At 30.6% G+C, this 16380-nt stretch overlaps 2 protein-coding genes across 2 annotated transcripts; one reads left to right on the top strand and one right to left on the bottom strand.

Annotated features, from left to right (window-relative positions):
- The first annotated feature begins 34 nt into the window (after nt 1–34).
- LOC130672421 (eukaryotic translation initiation factor 3 subunit C) lies at nt 35–10375 on the top strand. Its single transcript, XM_057477007.1, has 8 exons — nt 35–189; nt 2600–2705; nt 2797–2929; nt 3008–4789; nt 6320–6513; nt 6599–6802; nt 6883–7021; nt 10123–10375. The coding sequence occupies exons 2-8, from the start codon at nt 2613–2615 to the stop codon at nt 10248–10250; spliced, it is 2673 nt and encodes an 890-aa protein (XP_057332990.1). The 5' UTR covers nt 35–189; nt 2600–2612; the 3' UTR covers nt 10251–10375.
- Nucleotides 10376–10557: 182 nt separating this feature from the next.
- LOC130672422 (vacuolar protein sorting-associated protein 33B) lies at nt 10558–16330 on the bottom strand. The gene is made up of 7 exons (XM_057477008.1): nt 16177–16330; nt 15928–16102; nt 14803–15014; nt 13058–13564; nt 12754–12984; nt 11072–11394; nt 10558–10994 (listed from the first exon to the last, which is right to left on the bottom strand). Exons 2-7 carry the CDS (start codon nt 16083–16085, stop codon nt 10731–10733), a joined length of 1695 nt encoding a protein of 564 aa, XP_057332991.1. The 5' UTR covers nt 16086–16102; nt 16177–16330; the 3' UTR covers nt 10558–10730.
- Nucleotides 16331–16380: the final 50 nt, after the last annotated feature.

A 16380-nucleotide genomic window follows, 5' to 3' on the forward strand; every position in this document is an offset into this window, starting at 1 on the left:
TTGTAATTTTAGAAATTCGAAAGTGGCGCCATTGGTAATTTAATATTTTGTCCTTAAGCCGGTAAGTAGAAACAGAAACTGAAGCGTGGCTGGTTTCCTCTCTCTCTTCAATCTTGATCCTCACTTTTCGCTTCGACATGTGGAAAGAAAGCGAATAGTGTTCAATTTGTTTGTGTAATTAGTTCTAAAGTAAGTTAATATTATAATTAAAATAAACTATTATTTTTTTCTTTATTTTTCTCCACGAATTTTCGTTCTGTGAAATGGATGAAATTTGCTAGCGTATGCAAATTCAAATTATATCGTAGGTTAGGTTAGTTTTTTACGTGTTACATCTATACGAGAAATGCCATTTAAATTTCGCAGTTTTTATAGTATTCAATCGTAAAAAAAAATTTATATTGCAATATTTATTCTATAAATATACATATGTTTATTTATTGTCATATTTTTGCAGTGAATTGATTTAATTTTTCTGGAGTAATTTTTTTTAAGATGCGGCTAAATTATATATATGTATATACATATAAAGGTATGAGTGTGGATGTATGACAATTAGCAATTTTTTAAATTTTGAAATAAATAAATAAAATATGAGTGGAATAAAAGTAAAAAAATGCGTAAATAGATAATTGGGAAATTAGTGCGCGCACTTTTTTAAATTTCATTATTTAAATTAATTAATTTATTTAAAATATAAATCGTCTTATTTCTGTGACATTCACACTCGTATATAGGGTAGAGGTACCGATTTTGGCCACTAAGGCCCAGTTTTGGACACTAGAAAAATTGTAATGAATTAATGTTACTGAAGTCAGCCGGCGTCGAATAAATTTTGGATTTTTTTCAAAATGATAAATTATAAAAAAAAATATATTTGAAAAAATTGCACCTATGGTTTTTTTAATTTTCTACATATGTAGATTTTTTGTTTTGTCTTTAGTCATTGATTTGTTGAAAAAAACATTCGAAAATTGTTGATTTCAATATCATAAATTAATTAGTAAAAGACGCAATGATATACCCTGATTAAAAGAAACGATTCGAAACGATTTGCAATGTTAAATACCCATAAGAAGGCCGATTCAAAAGTATTCAAAGTATTCAAGAGCATTAAAAAGTATTGGAAATTTTTTTTCTAATAGTTTTGAATCTTTTTTTTTGAACAAGGGTAATTAATTTTAAAAATCAGGACAAAGTTCCCATTTACTGCGCAATTGTAACAAGGATAGTACAGTTTGTCCACTTGAGATTGGAGAGAAAAAAGACCCGGCCACTCTTAATTAACGTTATTAATTATCAATTGAAAAACTATATTTTTTTTTTAGATTAATTAGACAATTTTGCATAAAAACGGTCTCTCCCCATTTTGATAAAATTGATAGTTTCTGAGAAAAGAATTTTTTTACGATAAAAAAATGTAAGTTTTTTTGTTTTTCAACTCATAAGTTTGGCTAATTTAACCAACATTTTTTTTTCTATGTACTTCCCAAAACCTCCATTATCAAAAATATGACTAAAATTTATAAAAATTTTCATTGCAAAATTATTTTTAGCCGGTATATTAGTAGTTTTTCGAAAAACTAAAAGATACTTTCGAATTCAGCAGGTCAAAATCTCTTAGTTAAGCCACACGTAAAAAAATGAACTATATAAATTGTGAAGGACAAATAATATAATGATAAAATGACCAGTAAATACTATCATTTTAAATATTAATTTTTTCACTTATGATTAAAATATAGATAATTACAGCATAAGTATGAAAATTTGTCTATGTGGAAACAATGAATATTTGAACTTTAAAAATCGTAACTGATACTCAGAAAGTTGACGATACGTATTACAAAATTAATTATTTGGAATGTTAAAATTCCCCATATTGACACCCGGGTTACGGGTTATAATTTCAAACACTAATTTTTAAAGTTTATTTTTTTCCGTGCAAAATTACCTTGTCGGCCTTTCAAGTCATACTGGCATCCAGACTTTAGCCCAAGTAAAACACTTGGATTTGTAACATTTATAAGATAGCAGTTTGAAAGCTGTATTTTCGGTATATTGATGATTGAAAAATATTTAAAAATTGATGTCATCTTAATATCGGTTTAAAAAACTTGATTCAAAAACTGCCTAAAAGTAAATTACAAATAATTACCAAATAAGTCACCTGTAAGACTTGTCAATTAATAACTTTCATAAAACGTCAGAAATTAATGTTCCTGAAGATCAAAACGTTTCTCCCGCAATGATAAAAAAAATTTGAAATATAAAAAATCTATTGGATGACTAGATTTCTGAAATGTTTCGCAAATAAACGCTGGTATGTCAGTTTGAAATCTTAGGCTGCCCCAACATCCGGAAGTCGCCCTTTAGCAGTTGAACTACATAAATTTTTTTAATTTTTGTTTCGCAAAAACGTTCCAATTTTCAAGTACATAGAAATGAATCTAATTTACGTCAGATATTTTTCATAAAAAATATGTTTATAAGTCAGCAAATTGCATTTCATTGAATCTAGACTTACATGACTTCTTCAATAAATTATTCAATTGTCAAATCTTGGTCATACATTATTATATTTAATTTTTTTTTACAGTTAATATTCAAACATGAGTAAGTTTTTTACTACCGGAACGGACTCGGAATCCGATAGCTCATCGGAAGAAGAACAAATTCAACGAGCACCAGCAACTAATTTTACAGTGAGTGTTAATTAAATTTTAAAAACTAATTTAAGAACAATTATATTCTATAATGCCTTATATTTATTGTTCTTTATAAATTTTATTATAGTTCAGTGATGAAGAAGAAGAAACGAAGCGGGTGGTCCGCTCTACGAAAGAGAAAAGATACGAAGACATCAAAAATTGTATCAAACTAATTCGAAACTACAAAAAAAATAAAGATATGAGTAGCATGCTTTCATGTACGTATATTTTATTGCTAATTATGTAATTTAATTGGTATTATTATTTATTTACTTATTTTTTTTAAATGTTATTAGGTTTCGAGGATCTTCAGAAATTTTATAATCGAGCTTTGCCAGTAGTGGCAAAAGAAGAAGGTGGTTTAACACCACGTTTTTTCATTCGAGTTTTAGTAGAAATGGACGATTTTATCAACGACCTTTGGGAAGATCGTGAAGGCCGTAAAAATATGTCCAAGAATAACTCAAAAGCTTTGGGTTCATTGCGTCAAAAACTTCGTAAATACACTAAAGATTTTGAGGAAGAAATTGCTAAGTTTAGAGAAAATCCAGACCTAGACGATTACGAAGAAGATGATAAACCGAAAGAAGATTCAGAATCTGAAGATGAAGAGGATCGGCCTCCAGTTGTTAAAAAATCTGGATCTGAAGTGAGTGTACCAGATATACCGAAGGTAAAAAAAGCTTCGATGCCAGATGACGATCAAAGCGAAAGTGAATCCGACTGGGGCAGTGATTCTGATAGCGATAGTGAAAGTAGTGACGATGATGGTCAATATCAGAATATTCGTGAACGTTTTATTAAAAAAGCAACCGATAAAGATGATGATGAAGACAAAGCCAAAAAGAAGGAACAGCGTAAAGAGCGTAAAGATAAAGAACGAAAGAAGAAACGCGATGAAGATGATGATGAAGGTGAATGGGAAACTGTCAAGGGTGGCCTTGTTGTGCCATCTGAAAAACCTAAAATGTTTGCTAAAGATGCTGAAATAAATGTACCAGCTGTACTAAAAAAACTTGGTGAAATAATTGCAGCGCGTGGTAAAAAACGTACTGATAGACGTGAACAAATAGAGCTTTTATATGAACTACTGTCCATTGCTGGAGTACATAATCTTGGACCAGCAATTACTGTAAAAATTATATTCTCAATAGTATCTTCTATTTTTGATTACAATCCAAAGGTATCTGATGCAATGAAACCTGAATACTGGTCTAAATTATTAGAGCGCATTTCAGAAATGCTGGATATACTTCTTGCTAATCCTGATATGCAAATTGCTGAACACATTAGCGAAGACGCTGAAGAATTTGAAAATACTCCATACAAACTTCATGGTTGTGTACTTACACTTGTTGAACGTTTGGATGAAGAATTCACAAAACTTTTGAAAGAGTGTGATCCTCATAGTAACGAATACGTCGAAAGATTGAAAGATGAAAAACAAGTTGCCAATATTATTGATAAAGTTCAAGAATATTTGGAACGTCATGGCAGCGTATCGGAACGTTGTCGTATTTACTTGCGGAAAATTGAACATCTTTACTACAAATTTGATCCGAATGTATTGAAACAAAAAGACGGTGAAATCCCCGCAAATGTTGTGACGTCTGTCCAGGTTATGGAAAAACTTTGCAAATATGTCTACGCTCACGATGGAACTGACCGTCTTAGGACCCGCGCGATTTTATCGCATATATATCATCACGCTCTTCACGATAATTGGTTCCAAGCACGTGATCTTATTTTGATGTCTCATCTTCAGGAGACTATCCAACATTCAGATCCTGCAACGCAGATTCTTTACAATCGAACGATTGCACATCTTGGTCTCTGTGCATTCCGACATGCCAACATCAAAGATGCTCACAACTGTCTTGTAGATTTGATGATGACTGGTAAAGTTAAGGAATTGCTGGCACAAGGTCTTTTGCCCCAACGGCAGCATGAACGTAGCAAAGAACAGGAAAAAATTGAAAAGCAACGTCAGATGCCGTTCCATATGCACATTAATTTAGAATTACTTGAATGTGTGTACTTAGTATCTGCAATGCTGATAGAAATTCCCTACATGGCTGGTATGTAATAAATTTTATTTTCATGATACCAGCATCGAAACTTAAAATTTCAGTGTCTGCAGCCAGTCGAAACAAGTTAATTTCAAATAATGCCGTGAATTAATATATTAAAGTATATTAGTATATTATACACTCAGGGAGGAAAGTAGGACGTCCCGATTCGCATGTCTGCTATTTTTGCCTTCGGCTCGGGTAGATAATTATACATGCGGGTTAAAATGTCCTACTTTCCTCTCTTGGCGTGAAATATATATTTTATTTATTTATTTTATTTTATGACTGGTATAAAAAAACAAATTCTAAAGAGGTGCAATTACACCTGTGCTTAGAACCAGTACATAGTATATAACAATTATACATAAATTATTTACAGTTTCTCTTACATATTAATAATACAGTGCAACGTACAATTAGTCAACTTGAGTTGCCAAAAACATTATTATGAATTAATCATAACTTTTATTAGAGATAATAATTATTAGTTCTTATCCAATTACTACACTTCTTTATTAATTGCTTCTTAGTACACATTAAAGTTTTCATGCTATTTGGCAATTGGTTATATATTTTTAATGCTACATAATATGCATTTTTATATCTTATTGATTTATTAATTTTGGGAAGGACCAGCAACTTGGATCTCGTATTAACAACCTTTTGTAAATATAGGTTTTTACACTCTTCATAATAGTAACATATAGCATTTACAATGAAAGCCTCTTTTATATTTAGAGGAGTACCAGTGTTTATATTACATGAACTAATTTTATTAAGCAATTTAGTTCGGGTGGAGGCTACACTTTTGACAGAGTTGTTATAAGCACCACCCCAAGCTATAATGCCATAGTTAATTACACTTTCAAACAGACCATGATAAATAACTTTTAAAATAGAAGGATTTAGATAATGACTTAGTTTGTAAAAGATGAATGTAAAGTATTTGACTTTTTTCGCTAATTCTAATACATGAAAATTCCATCTCATGTGGCTATCAAAAAGTAGCCCTAAATATTTACAGTTAGTTACTCTTGTTAATAGCTTATTTCTAATAGATAGTGAGAATTCTACAGGAAGACTGTATGATATATGTATATTTTTCTGCCCGGTGACCGAAAGTATTCGCAATTTAGACTCTGATAGTTGTCATTTGTCAAATAATAACTTCAATCCTGTAATTTTATTTACGTAAATGACAATTCTGACTGTGATTAAGTTTTATAATAATGAGAGTAAATAATAATTTAATATTTACAGTTTTTGCTTAATTTACAATTTACACTTACGCTAATAGTTGGCCTTAAATAAACTTATTTCTGACTGGGTGCTGACACTAGAACTTTAAGTTCCTATGCAAGTAACCATGAAAAATATTGTGTGTAACTCAGGACGAAACACGATTTCAAACTGTGAGTGATGTCAGCCAACTTCACTCTGGTTCGAAATCGTTTTGTTTCATCCCTTGGCATATACTATTTATTTTATTTAAATTTAAATAATTATAAAAAATACAATATGAGTTTATTTTTACAGCACATGAATTTGATGCAAGAAGAAGAATGATATCTAAAACTTTCTATCAACAACTGCGATCTAGTGAACGTCAATCACTTGTTGGACCACCAGAATCAATGAGGGAACATGTCGTAGCTGCTGCTAAAGCAATGCGTAATGGAAATTGGTCAGCTTGCAATAATTTCATTATTAATGAAAAAATGAATGCTAAGGTACTTATTTTGATGGATATTATTTTTTTTATTCTGATGCAATAAATGTTTTTATCAGTCTAATACTTAAATTATTATCCAATAGGTTTGGGATCTATTTTATCAAGCTGATAAAGCTCGTGCAATGCTCACTCGACTAATAAAAGAAGAAGCTCTGAGAACTTATCTTTTCACTTATTCTCATGTTTATGATTCGATATCCATGCCTACATTAGCTGATATGTTCCAACTAAAACGACCTGTCGTACATTCCATTATCAGTAAAATGATTATCAATGAAGAACTTATGGTAAATTTTTTTTTTATATATATTTACACTTATTTCAAATAAATATTTTTGTATTAATAATCATTTTTTAAATATTATAGGCATCTTTGGATGATCCATCTGAGACAGTTGTCATGCATAGAAGCGAACCAAGTCGTCTACAATCATTAGCTCTTCAGCTTACTGATAAAGTTAACAACTTTGTTGATTCTAATGAAAGAATTTTCGAAATGAAACAAGGTAAACAATATATTTATCATAAAAGAAAAAAAATTTATAAATAAGTTATAAATTTGTAAAAATATTATTTATTCCTCTAATTAATTAACGGGAAATAAGGACACTTGTACAGTAGAATTTCAGTAAGTTGAACTTGAAAGAAGACTCCAAAAAATTCGAGTTATAGTTTTCGACTTATGGAGGGCTTTTGTAAGGAAATATTCGACTTGTAGAAGTTTAGATTCATTCGAAATAATTTTAAATTAGAGAAGTGAAATATATCAAGTTTATTTTTTAAAGTCATAGAGGGAAAATCTGTACCCAAAAAGGGTTATAGGGACTCACTGATTATTTTTTGACTTATAGAGGTTTTTAATTATGATCCTGAAGTTAGCAGACAATTAGTAATAATAATAAAATAGTTTTATTTGCACAACTTTTACGTCTTTTACAAATTTTCACATAGTATTGTATTTTCTTTTGATATATTTTTATTTTTTAATATATATTATTTCTTTCTTATTATTTATTTTTGGTTTTTTATCATTCTTGCACGTCGCAGTCTTGGCATCCCACTTGCACCACGCTCCGTAACGCTGAGTTGACTCTCAGGATTTCCTCAATTCTCTTGAAGACCGTGCATATCTTTAAGTCTATCTCTCCTTTTAATTTTTCTATCAATTTTTGCTCTATTTTTTCATCCCCTAGACCTCTCAATTCGTCTAACAGCTCTTTTTCCTTCTCCACCTCCTTATAAATTCCTTCACATTTCATTAGATGTATCATCGTTTCCTCCTCTTTCCCACATCCTCTACAGCTCCAATCCTTGTACCCTTTTTTGCCTGCTCTCCCTATGTTTCCACACCTTATCCTCGCCCACATCTCCTTGTCCTCCCCTCTTACGTTATCTTTTCTCCAGTAATTATCTTTTTCCTTATCTAATTTTATTTTTTTATACATTGCACTATATGTTGATTTGTTTATCGCTTCTTCGTCCTCTTTTCTCGCTTTCTCTCTCATTTTCTTTATGCCCTCATTCAGCTTTTCCTCTATTTCCTCTGCTCCCTTATCCTTGAATATCATTTCTATCACCTCCTCGCATCCCATTTTCATTAACGTTGCTTTCACCATCTTGCCCCATTTCGTCGGACATCTATTCATAATCCCTCTCATTTCTTCTTTTATTGCTATCCTTGGCCATCTCTCTCTTTCCATCACCATACAATCCCTCATGTATCTCACTGCTCTCTCTTTTATTATCACTTCCATTTTTTCCACTCCCATCTCTTCTCTCCAGATATATCCTGGCGTATCTCTTCTTACACCTAATGCCATCTTGCATAGCCTCCTGTGCACCCTCTCAATTTCTTCCGACTTTTCCCATCCCCAGACCTCCACCCCGTACATAGCTACAGTCCTTGCTACTGTGTTCATCAGGTACATCCTGTCCCTCATGCCGTTTCTTTTGCTCCTTTTTATTACTCCCCATATCGCATTTGTGGCCTTTTGTGCTTTTTGTGCTAGTTCCTGTTTGTGTTTCCCTGCGCTATTCCTTGTGGTGAAACGGTACCCCAGGTATTTAAAATCTTTAACTTCTTCTACTTCTTTTCCATTATACATCCATTTCTTTCCCTTCTTTTTCCTTCCTCCATTTCTGCATATTAGAACTTTTGTTTTTTTCACGTTTACCTCCATCTTATTCTCTTTTGTGTATCTTTCCAGTTCCTTTAGCATTCCTCTTAGCTCCTCTTCTGTGTCCGCAACTAGGGCCACATCATCCGCATATTTCATGGCATGAATTCGTTTGTTCCCAATCATTGTCCCTCCTCTCTTCTTCTCTTCCATCGTCTTTTCTAGGTCGTCTATATCTATGCCATATACAGTTCCACTCATCGCACATCCTTGTCTTACTCCTTTTCTTGTTATAAATTCTTTGGTCAGTCTTCTTTTTCCCACTTTCACTTTACAGTATGTTTTTTTATATATCACTCTTATCATTCTATGCATTCTGCCTCTGATTCCTTTCCTCCATATCTTTCTCTTCATCTTTGGTCTCCTGACTGTGTCGAACGCAGCTCTGAAGTCTATGAAACCAATGCATAATTTTCCACCCTTCCTTTTCAATTTATTGTTAATTAGGCTGTTCAGAACGAATATATGGTCCCTTGTTCCTCTTTTTTTCCTAAACCCAGCCTGACTTTCTCTTAATATTTTTTCTTTTTCTATCCAATTATTTAGCCTTTCAGTCATCATCGTTGTCAGTAACTTGTACCCTGTATTTAATAACGAAATTCCCCTGTAATTTTCTGTTTTTTCTTCATCTCCAGCTTTGTAGATTGGAATTATGACTGCCGTATCCCATCCTTCTGGCATGCTTCCTTCCTCCCATATTTTATTTATAATTTCACCTATCCATTCTATCACTTCTGGTGCACTATTTTTTATAAATTCTAGCAGACAATTAGTAATTTTCGGATGTTTTTTTTAACAAATTAATTACAAAAAAACAAAAACTAAAAATATGCACATGTAGAAAATTTAAAAAACTACAAGTGCAATTTTTTTAAATATTTTTTTTTGCATAATTTATTGTTTAAAAAAAAGTCCAAAAATTATTAGACGTCGGCTAACTTCAGTATCATTTTTAATTTCATGGTACTAAAGTTAGCCGACGTTTAATAATTTTTAGATTTTTTTAGAAACGACAAATTATAGTAAAAAAAAATATTTTAAGAAATTGCACTTATAATTTTTTGAATTTTCCACATGTGCATATTTTTTTTTTTTTTTTTTTTTTTTAATTGACTTGTTGAAAAAAAAATCCGAAAATTGTTAATTGTTCGTAAACTTCAGAATCATTAAATTTCAAGTAATGAAGGTTTTAGGATGTGAAGGGAAGGGGACAAAACATTTTGTCGAGCTATGGAGGTTTCGAATTACCGAGGTTCGATTTAAAGAAGCTTTCCAATGGTCACAAATAATGGCGAAACGTTGGCAGAAAATACAAAAATAATTGCCCACACACGAGTCCTTATTTCCCGTTAATTAATTAGAGTTAAACTGAGTATGGACGTAAACAACAAACGTACATCTTATTCATTACAACAATTTCTTTTTTTTAGGCAATTTCTTTTCAAGAGGAAACCAAGGCAACTTCCGTGACCGTCAAAATTATAATCGTCAGGGTGCAGACTGGAACCGTCAAAGACGAGACCGTGAACGTAATCGTGAAGAAAATCGTAACTATTAAGTTGTTTTTAAAAAAAATTTGCATAGCGATGGTTTAAATTATAAATGTAACCCACCCAATCGTGGATATTGAGGTTTTTACTGCAATTAGTTTATACTTTTTTTTTTTTTTTTTTTTTTACCAATTACGCAACTAATTGGCGTAAAAAAGTCAATACTCCGAATTTTGTAGATTACGAGATTCATAACTTAGACCATCGGTAATTACATTTTTTAGTGAAAGTTTGTGACATTATACACTCGTATCAAAAAATAATATCCATAAAAAAATAAAAATAATAAAAAATGTATTCTCAAAATCATGTCATTAATTAATTAACCTTTACGTTTATTATCTATGGCTTTGTAATGTAATTCAATAGCAATTATAATAATAACAGTAATATTTATAAAAAAAAAATGATTAATTTTTACACATACACAATAAATGTAACAATTTTTGGATTTATTAAAAATATGACAAATCTTTTATTACTAGTAGTTACGCATCTTGAATACTTTTGAAAAGTTTATCGCCAGTTAGTAAACAATCTGATACAATAGCGAGTTTTATTCCCATTGATTTTTCTATAAATCTACATGCTGATATTTCCCCATATGTTATTCCTCCTACAATACAAACGATAACAATTTTCGGCTGTACTGCAGTATGGGGTCGGTTTACTTGACATTCTGGTAAGTTTATTAACTCTTCATAAGCTTTAGGATTAGACGTTTGTGCCACTACAGTTTTTAAAAATTGAGCCTGAAAAATAATAACTTATTATTACAAGTCAGATGATAAATTACAGGGGAGAAAAAAAAAATCAAGTGTTAACTAACAATAGCAGGTATGTATGCACCGCTGAATACATAACTAGGACAAGCTGTACTGTCATCTGATTTCTTTGATTGATTTGGGAGTAATTTCATACGCTGAGCATTACTGGTCCATTCTCCACTCCAAGTTGGTAATTTATTAAGAAGATTTTCCTTTTTTTGACGTAAAAATCCACAAGTTTCGAGTTTATAAAATAAAGGTATATTTTCATAACCATGGGCGTGAAGATGAGATTTTTGAATTACGTGAGACTCGTTTGAAGTAAGACCACCGCTGGTGATAGAAAGTAAACAGAGTAAACGAAGACTACGCATTGGATAGTCAACTGAAAAAACATGTCATAAAATAATTATCTATTTTCGGTGGATTTACTAAGATCAATAATATTATTTTTTTTATTGAAGGAATCACGTCTTTACTGATCACTCAATTGACAGATTATTCAAGATTCAAAACTTCGTATGAGTGATCACATTTGGATATAAATTTGATAATTATCACTGTAATAAGAGACATAAATAGAAAAGAATCGGAGACCTAAAGACCTCAGTAACATTCTTAAAGGAATCCTACGTAAAAAGATACCTTCAGTAAATCTGCTTAAGATTTCTGGACATGCTCACCCTCTTCGTTACTTCGCGAGCTGTCTATTCAGCATTAGTATGGTAAATTCAGTAGTGCTCACTTAATGTTCGATATAATTTTATCGAGTGATATTATCAATTTGTAGCACTTTAACTTTAAATAAGGATCACTGGTTTTGCTACAGGTACTGGGTTTGAGCTTAGAGAGACTGGGATATAAAGAAACCCGATACCTTAAGAAATTCTGCAGCAACTCTGACCTAAAATTTTTATATACTGATTAAGAATTGCTGCAGACTGTTTCTACAGATTTCCGTAAGTCTTTAAGAAGAATCGTAAGCAAAACTTGACGAAGTTTTTGGTAAAGATTCTTATGAAATCCATCTTGTTCAAGTCCTGTTTAAATCTTCCGCAAGAAACTTGCTGAAGGACTTTCCTCAAGTAATTTGCTTAAGACAATGCTACTAGGGTACTTTCTGGGCATTCTATGGACTTCTAGGGGACTTCTGAGCATTTTAAGGATTACGAATGTTAAAAATAACTTTTTTTCTTAAATAAAGACAACTTCGTAGCATATCAATCATTAATGCTTGTTGTAGTTTCTATATACTTAGGAAAATGTTATTTTCAAAATTTTTAATCCTTAAAACTCTATTCATAAGATCTAAAAAACGTTTTTTCAAAATATCTTCATAAATACACAATTTATGAAAAAAATGAAGATGACCTTTTTTGTCAAGAATTTAATTTCTTACAAAATTGTTCTTATGATATTTTCCTTTAATCTGCATATTTCATGAGATATTTAAAAAAAACCACAATTGTATCGAAAAATGAACTTTGATCGTCCTGAGGCACGTGTTCTTTTTACTTAAAAAGAAAAAACCAAATTCCCCACGTATTTTTTCACTGAAAAAAAACTTTTTATGGGGCATCTGAGAAAATTTAATTTTTAACGACCACCCTAATATCCATATGTAATCACTCATACGAAGTTTTGAATCTTGAATAACCTGTTAATTATTGATCAGTAAAGCTGTGATTCCTTCAGTAAAAAAGAATTATTCTTAATAATTGTTTTTTTTTTTATTGTATCTTACTAATATTTCTTTCGATGTAATCCAGACATTCTTTTCTCTTCGCACATTCAAGTATCGATTTTTCTGTCAACTGCAGTGTTTCAAATTCGGAACCCAATGCACCTATGATAGCTTCACATGCAGATATATGAGAAGCTAAAAGACGTTTAACTTCAGCAGTCTTCGATAATCTTGTTGCTACATAATGTCCCATTTCAGCTAGTTTCATTTCTTGGGTTGCTTCCTGTTCAGCTGACATCAAGTCATTATTATAAACATTGTACTTTTAATTATTTATAACAATATAATTAAATATAAAACATACATTTTAATGACTTTGCCGTTGCACGAAGTTTTGGAAATACATCACTAAAATGTATATCACGAACATCTTCATAAACTTTATCTCTTTTCGGATCTAATTTTATTTGAGATTTATCAATTGTTGCTGTGTTAACATTTATAGGCGCAACTTCACTTAGTAGACCCAAGTAAGAGACAGGAGTTAAAAGAGTTGACACTAAATCATAAGAACGATCCATAATAATAACTCCGCCTATTTCATTACCAGAATTTATCGATTTATTATCTTCTTGCATTGTGTCAATCATTTTTAATACTTGATCGCTGTGTTTGCCGAATGACATTGTGAATTTAGGCCAACCGAGAATCAATTGAAGAGACCACAGGCTTCGAGCAAGACTCGATAATAGACTTGTATCTTTGTGATAATATAAATCGACAAACATCGGAGTTTCTAAGGATAAAACATTGTCATCAATCCTAATTAATTCCCATGACAATGCACGTACTGTCACTAAATCAGCCAAACCTAATAAATTATACAGTTTAAATAAAATTCAAACGTAAGAAGTTTTTCATGATGCCAGCATCAGAACTTAAAGCTTCAGTGTCTCTACAGTCAGTTGAAAATATAGAATTTTAGTCCAATGTCGCGAATGAATATCAGCAAATGTGTAAATTTTAAATGTATTCAGTTAGCGGACAGAAATGAATAAACTTTCTGCTTAATTACTAAAGGCATTTGTAATTTAAACTCTGATACTTGTCATTACTGGGTGTCTTCTCAGAAAGGCAGAGGAAGAAACCACGTCCCCTCTTGACCAAGTGGTATGTCAATCAATACATGGCGGTGTTATGAGCGAATCCTTTCCAAGTCGGGATAAAGGAACCGAATGCTTAGGATTTGATGGGTCTGGTTGTTGGTTCAGCCCCACATGCTAAAGAATCTTTGATCTGATCGATCCTAGGGTAACGCCAATAAGGAGCTTATGCTCAATATTTCGCTATAATTATATTATAGTAGAAGATAGGGATGTATGAAGCGCGTGTATACCCAAAAGGGTGAGGAAACGGTTTCGTGTAAAAAGGAGGCAGACTTCGGTCTCGTTACATTAATTAATTAATTGATACTTGTTATTTGTTTAATAGTAATTTCAGACCAGTAATTTTATTTACGTAAATGACAGCCCTGATTAAAAATACTCATTGAAAAGTATTGAAAATTATTAAAATTCTTTTCAATCCATACGGAGATATTTAAAAGTATTGAATGGAATTATAATTTGAATACTTTGTAATTCTTAAAATGGAATTCAAAAGTATTGGAAAGAATTCAATCTTTCATCATTTCAATACCTTCCAATATGGAACTATTTTAGTATTGAGAAGGATTCAGAAAAATTAAAGATTCTCAATTTTTTTCTTTTATTCTCATCTTTTTCAATACTTTTCAATGAGTATTTTGAATCAGGGAGTTCTGACTGTGATTAACTTTTATAAAAATGAGTGCAAATAATAAATAGTATTTAGTTTCTGCTTAATTATAAAATGAAAATGACAATTTATGCTTATGCTCATAGTTGACGACACCATTGGTCTTAAATTAACTTATTTCTGACTGAAAGCTGACATTGAAACTTTGAGTTCCAATGCAAATAATCATAAAAAATATTGTGTAACTCAGGAAATCGTTTTGTTTCACCCCTTGTCACGCAATATACGATTGTAAGACTAATCTACATATGTATCACATGATAATATTTATACCTTCTTCTTCAATAAGAGAATGGACTACAGTAGGTATGTATGGATTTATTAATATATGAAAATTTAACCCTTCAGATTGGGATATTTCTGATTGAATTTGATCGAGTACTCTTTTACAAGATATAAGATCACTTGATACTAAAAATACTCTTTGAGAATTAGTTGGTTTTATACCGGGTTCTAGTTTATAAATTTTGTCAACCCCATGTTTTCTGTAAGCATTAAATCAATTAATTTATTAATATTAGGGGTGTGCGAATATCATTCGAATCGAATCGAATCGAATATTCGACTAATTCGAATTATTCGAATAGTTCAAATAATTGTCTTGTGCTCTTAAATTAATCGATTTCGATGGAAAAGTTGTCTTGTTCGGATGTATTTGACAATTTTAATATTTTTTTCATAGAATTCATTATTGAAATAATAAAAATTTTATTGTAAAAAAAGTGTCATCCGGTCATATCCGGAATGAAAAGGTAAATTTCGTATTTTGATTCAATAATTCTACATAAATTAAATAAGACATGCTACACGGTAAATTTTTTTTAAATTTTCCATGTCAGACAGTCTGCAAGATCTCTTAGAAATTCAATTTTCGAAAATCAGACCGAAATTAATAACTTCCCGAATTTTTGAAAATTTCTAATTTTCTTAGCGGGAATTCAAAAATGTCGATAATTACGACGAATACGAATTATTCTTTAATTTAATAATTAGTTTATTATTTGGTTTGAATTCAGATTATTCGAAAAATTCGAACTATTCGAATAATTCGAACATTTCGAATCATTCTAATTATTCGAACATTTCGAATCATTCTAATTATTCGATTCGAGACGAATAATTCGTGAATTCGAATATTCGCACACCCCTAATTAATACTTTAACTATAAAGTTTAATTTTATGATACTGAAGTTAGCAGACGTCTAATAATTTTTTGATTTTTTTTTAGATGATAAAACATTAAAAAAAAAATATTTGAAAAAATTGCACCTGTAGTTTTTTAAATTTTCTACATGTGCATATTTTTGTATTATTTTTTTGCAATTGATTTATTGAAAAACGAAAATTCAAAAACTTTTAAATGTCTGCTAACTTCAGGATCATTTAATTTTGTTTACTTGAGAACAGTTACTCCAACAAATGAATCCAATGGTTTCATCAATATTTGTTCAATAATCAAGTCTTTTTTTCCTGAAATCAAGTCTAAAATATCAACAAACTTTCTTTGACTTATTTGTTGCAAAGCATTTAATTTATCATCAAATGTTATGTCCATTTTATAAAATAATTATTCTGAAACAAATATTTGACATTTACTAAATAAAGTAATGTATTTTGTAAACAATATAAATTTTTAAATAACTTACTATTGTCATTAAATAAAAAAAGTTCAATTATAGTTTATTTTTTTATTTTTTCTTCATACTTTTTTTTAATATTTAAAAATTCTCATTTTGTTTATTTATAAATGATTTTTTTTTTAATAATAAATAGACTGATACATATACTGTACATATTGTACACATACATGAATCAGTGTTTAGAATAAGCAAGCAGCGCCTCCTGACTTG

This window comes from Microplitis mediator, chromosome 7, assembly GCF_029852145.1.
Source record: "Microplitis mediator isolate UGA2020A chromosome 7, iyMicMedi2.1, whole genome shotgun sequence".
NCBI lineage: Eukaryota > Metazoa > Arthropoda > Insecta > Hymenoptera > Braconidae > Microplitis > Microplitis mediator.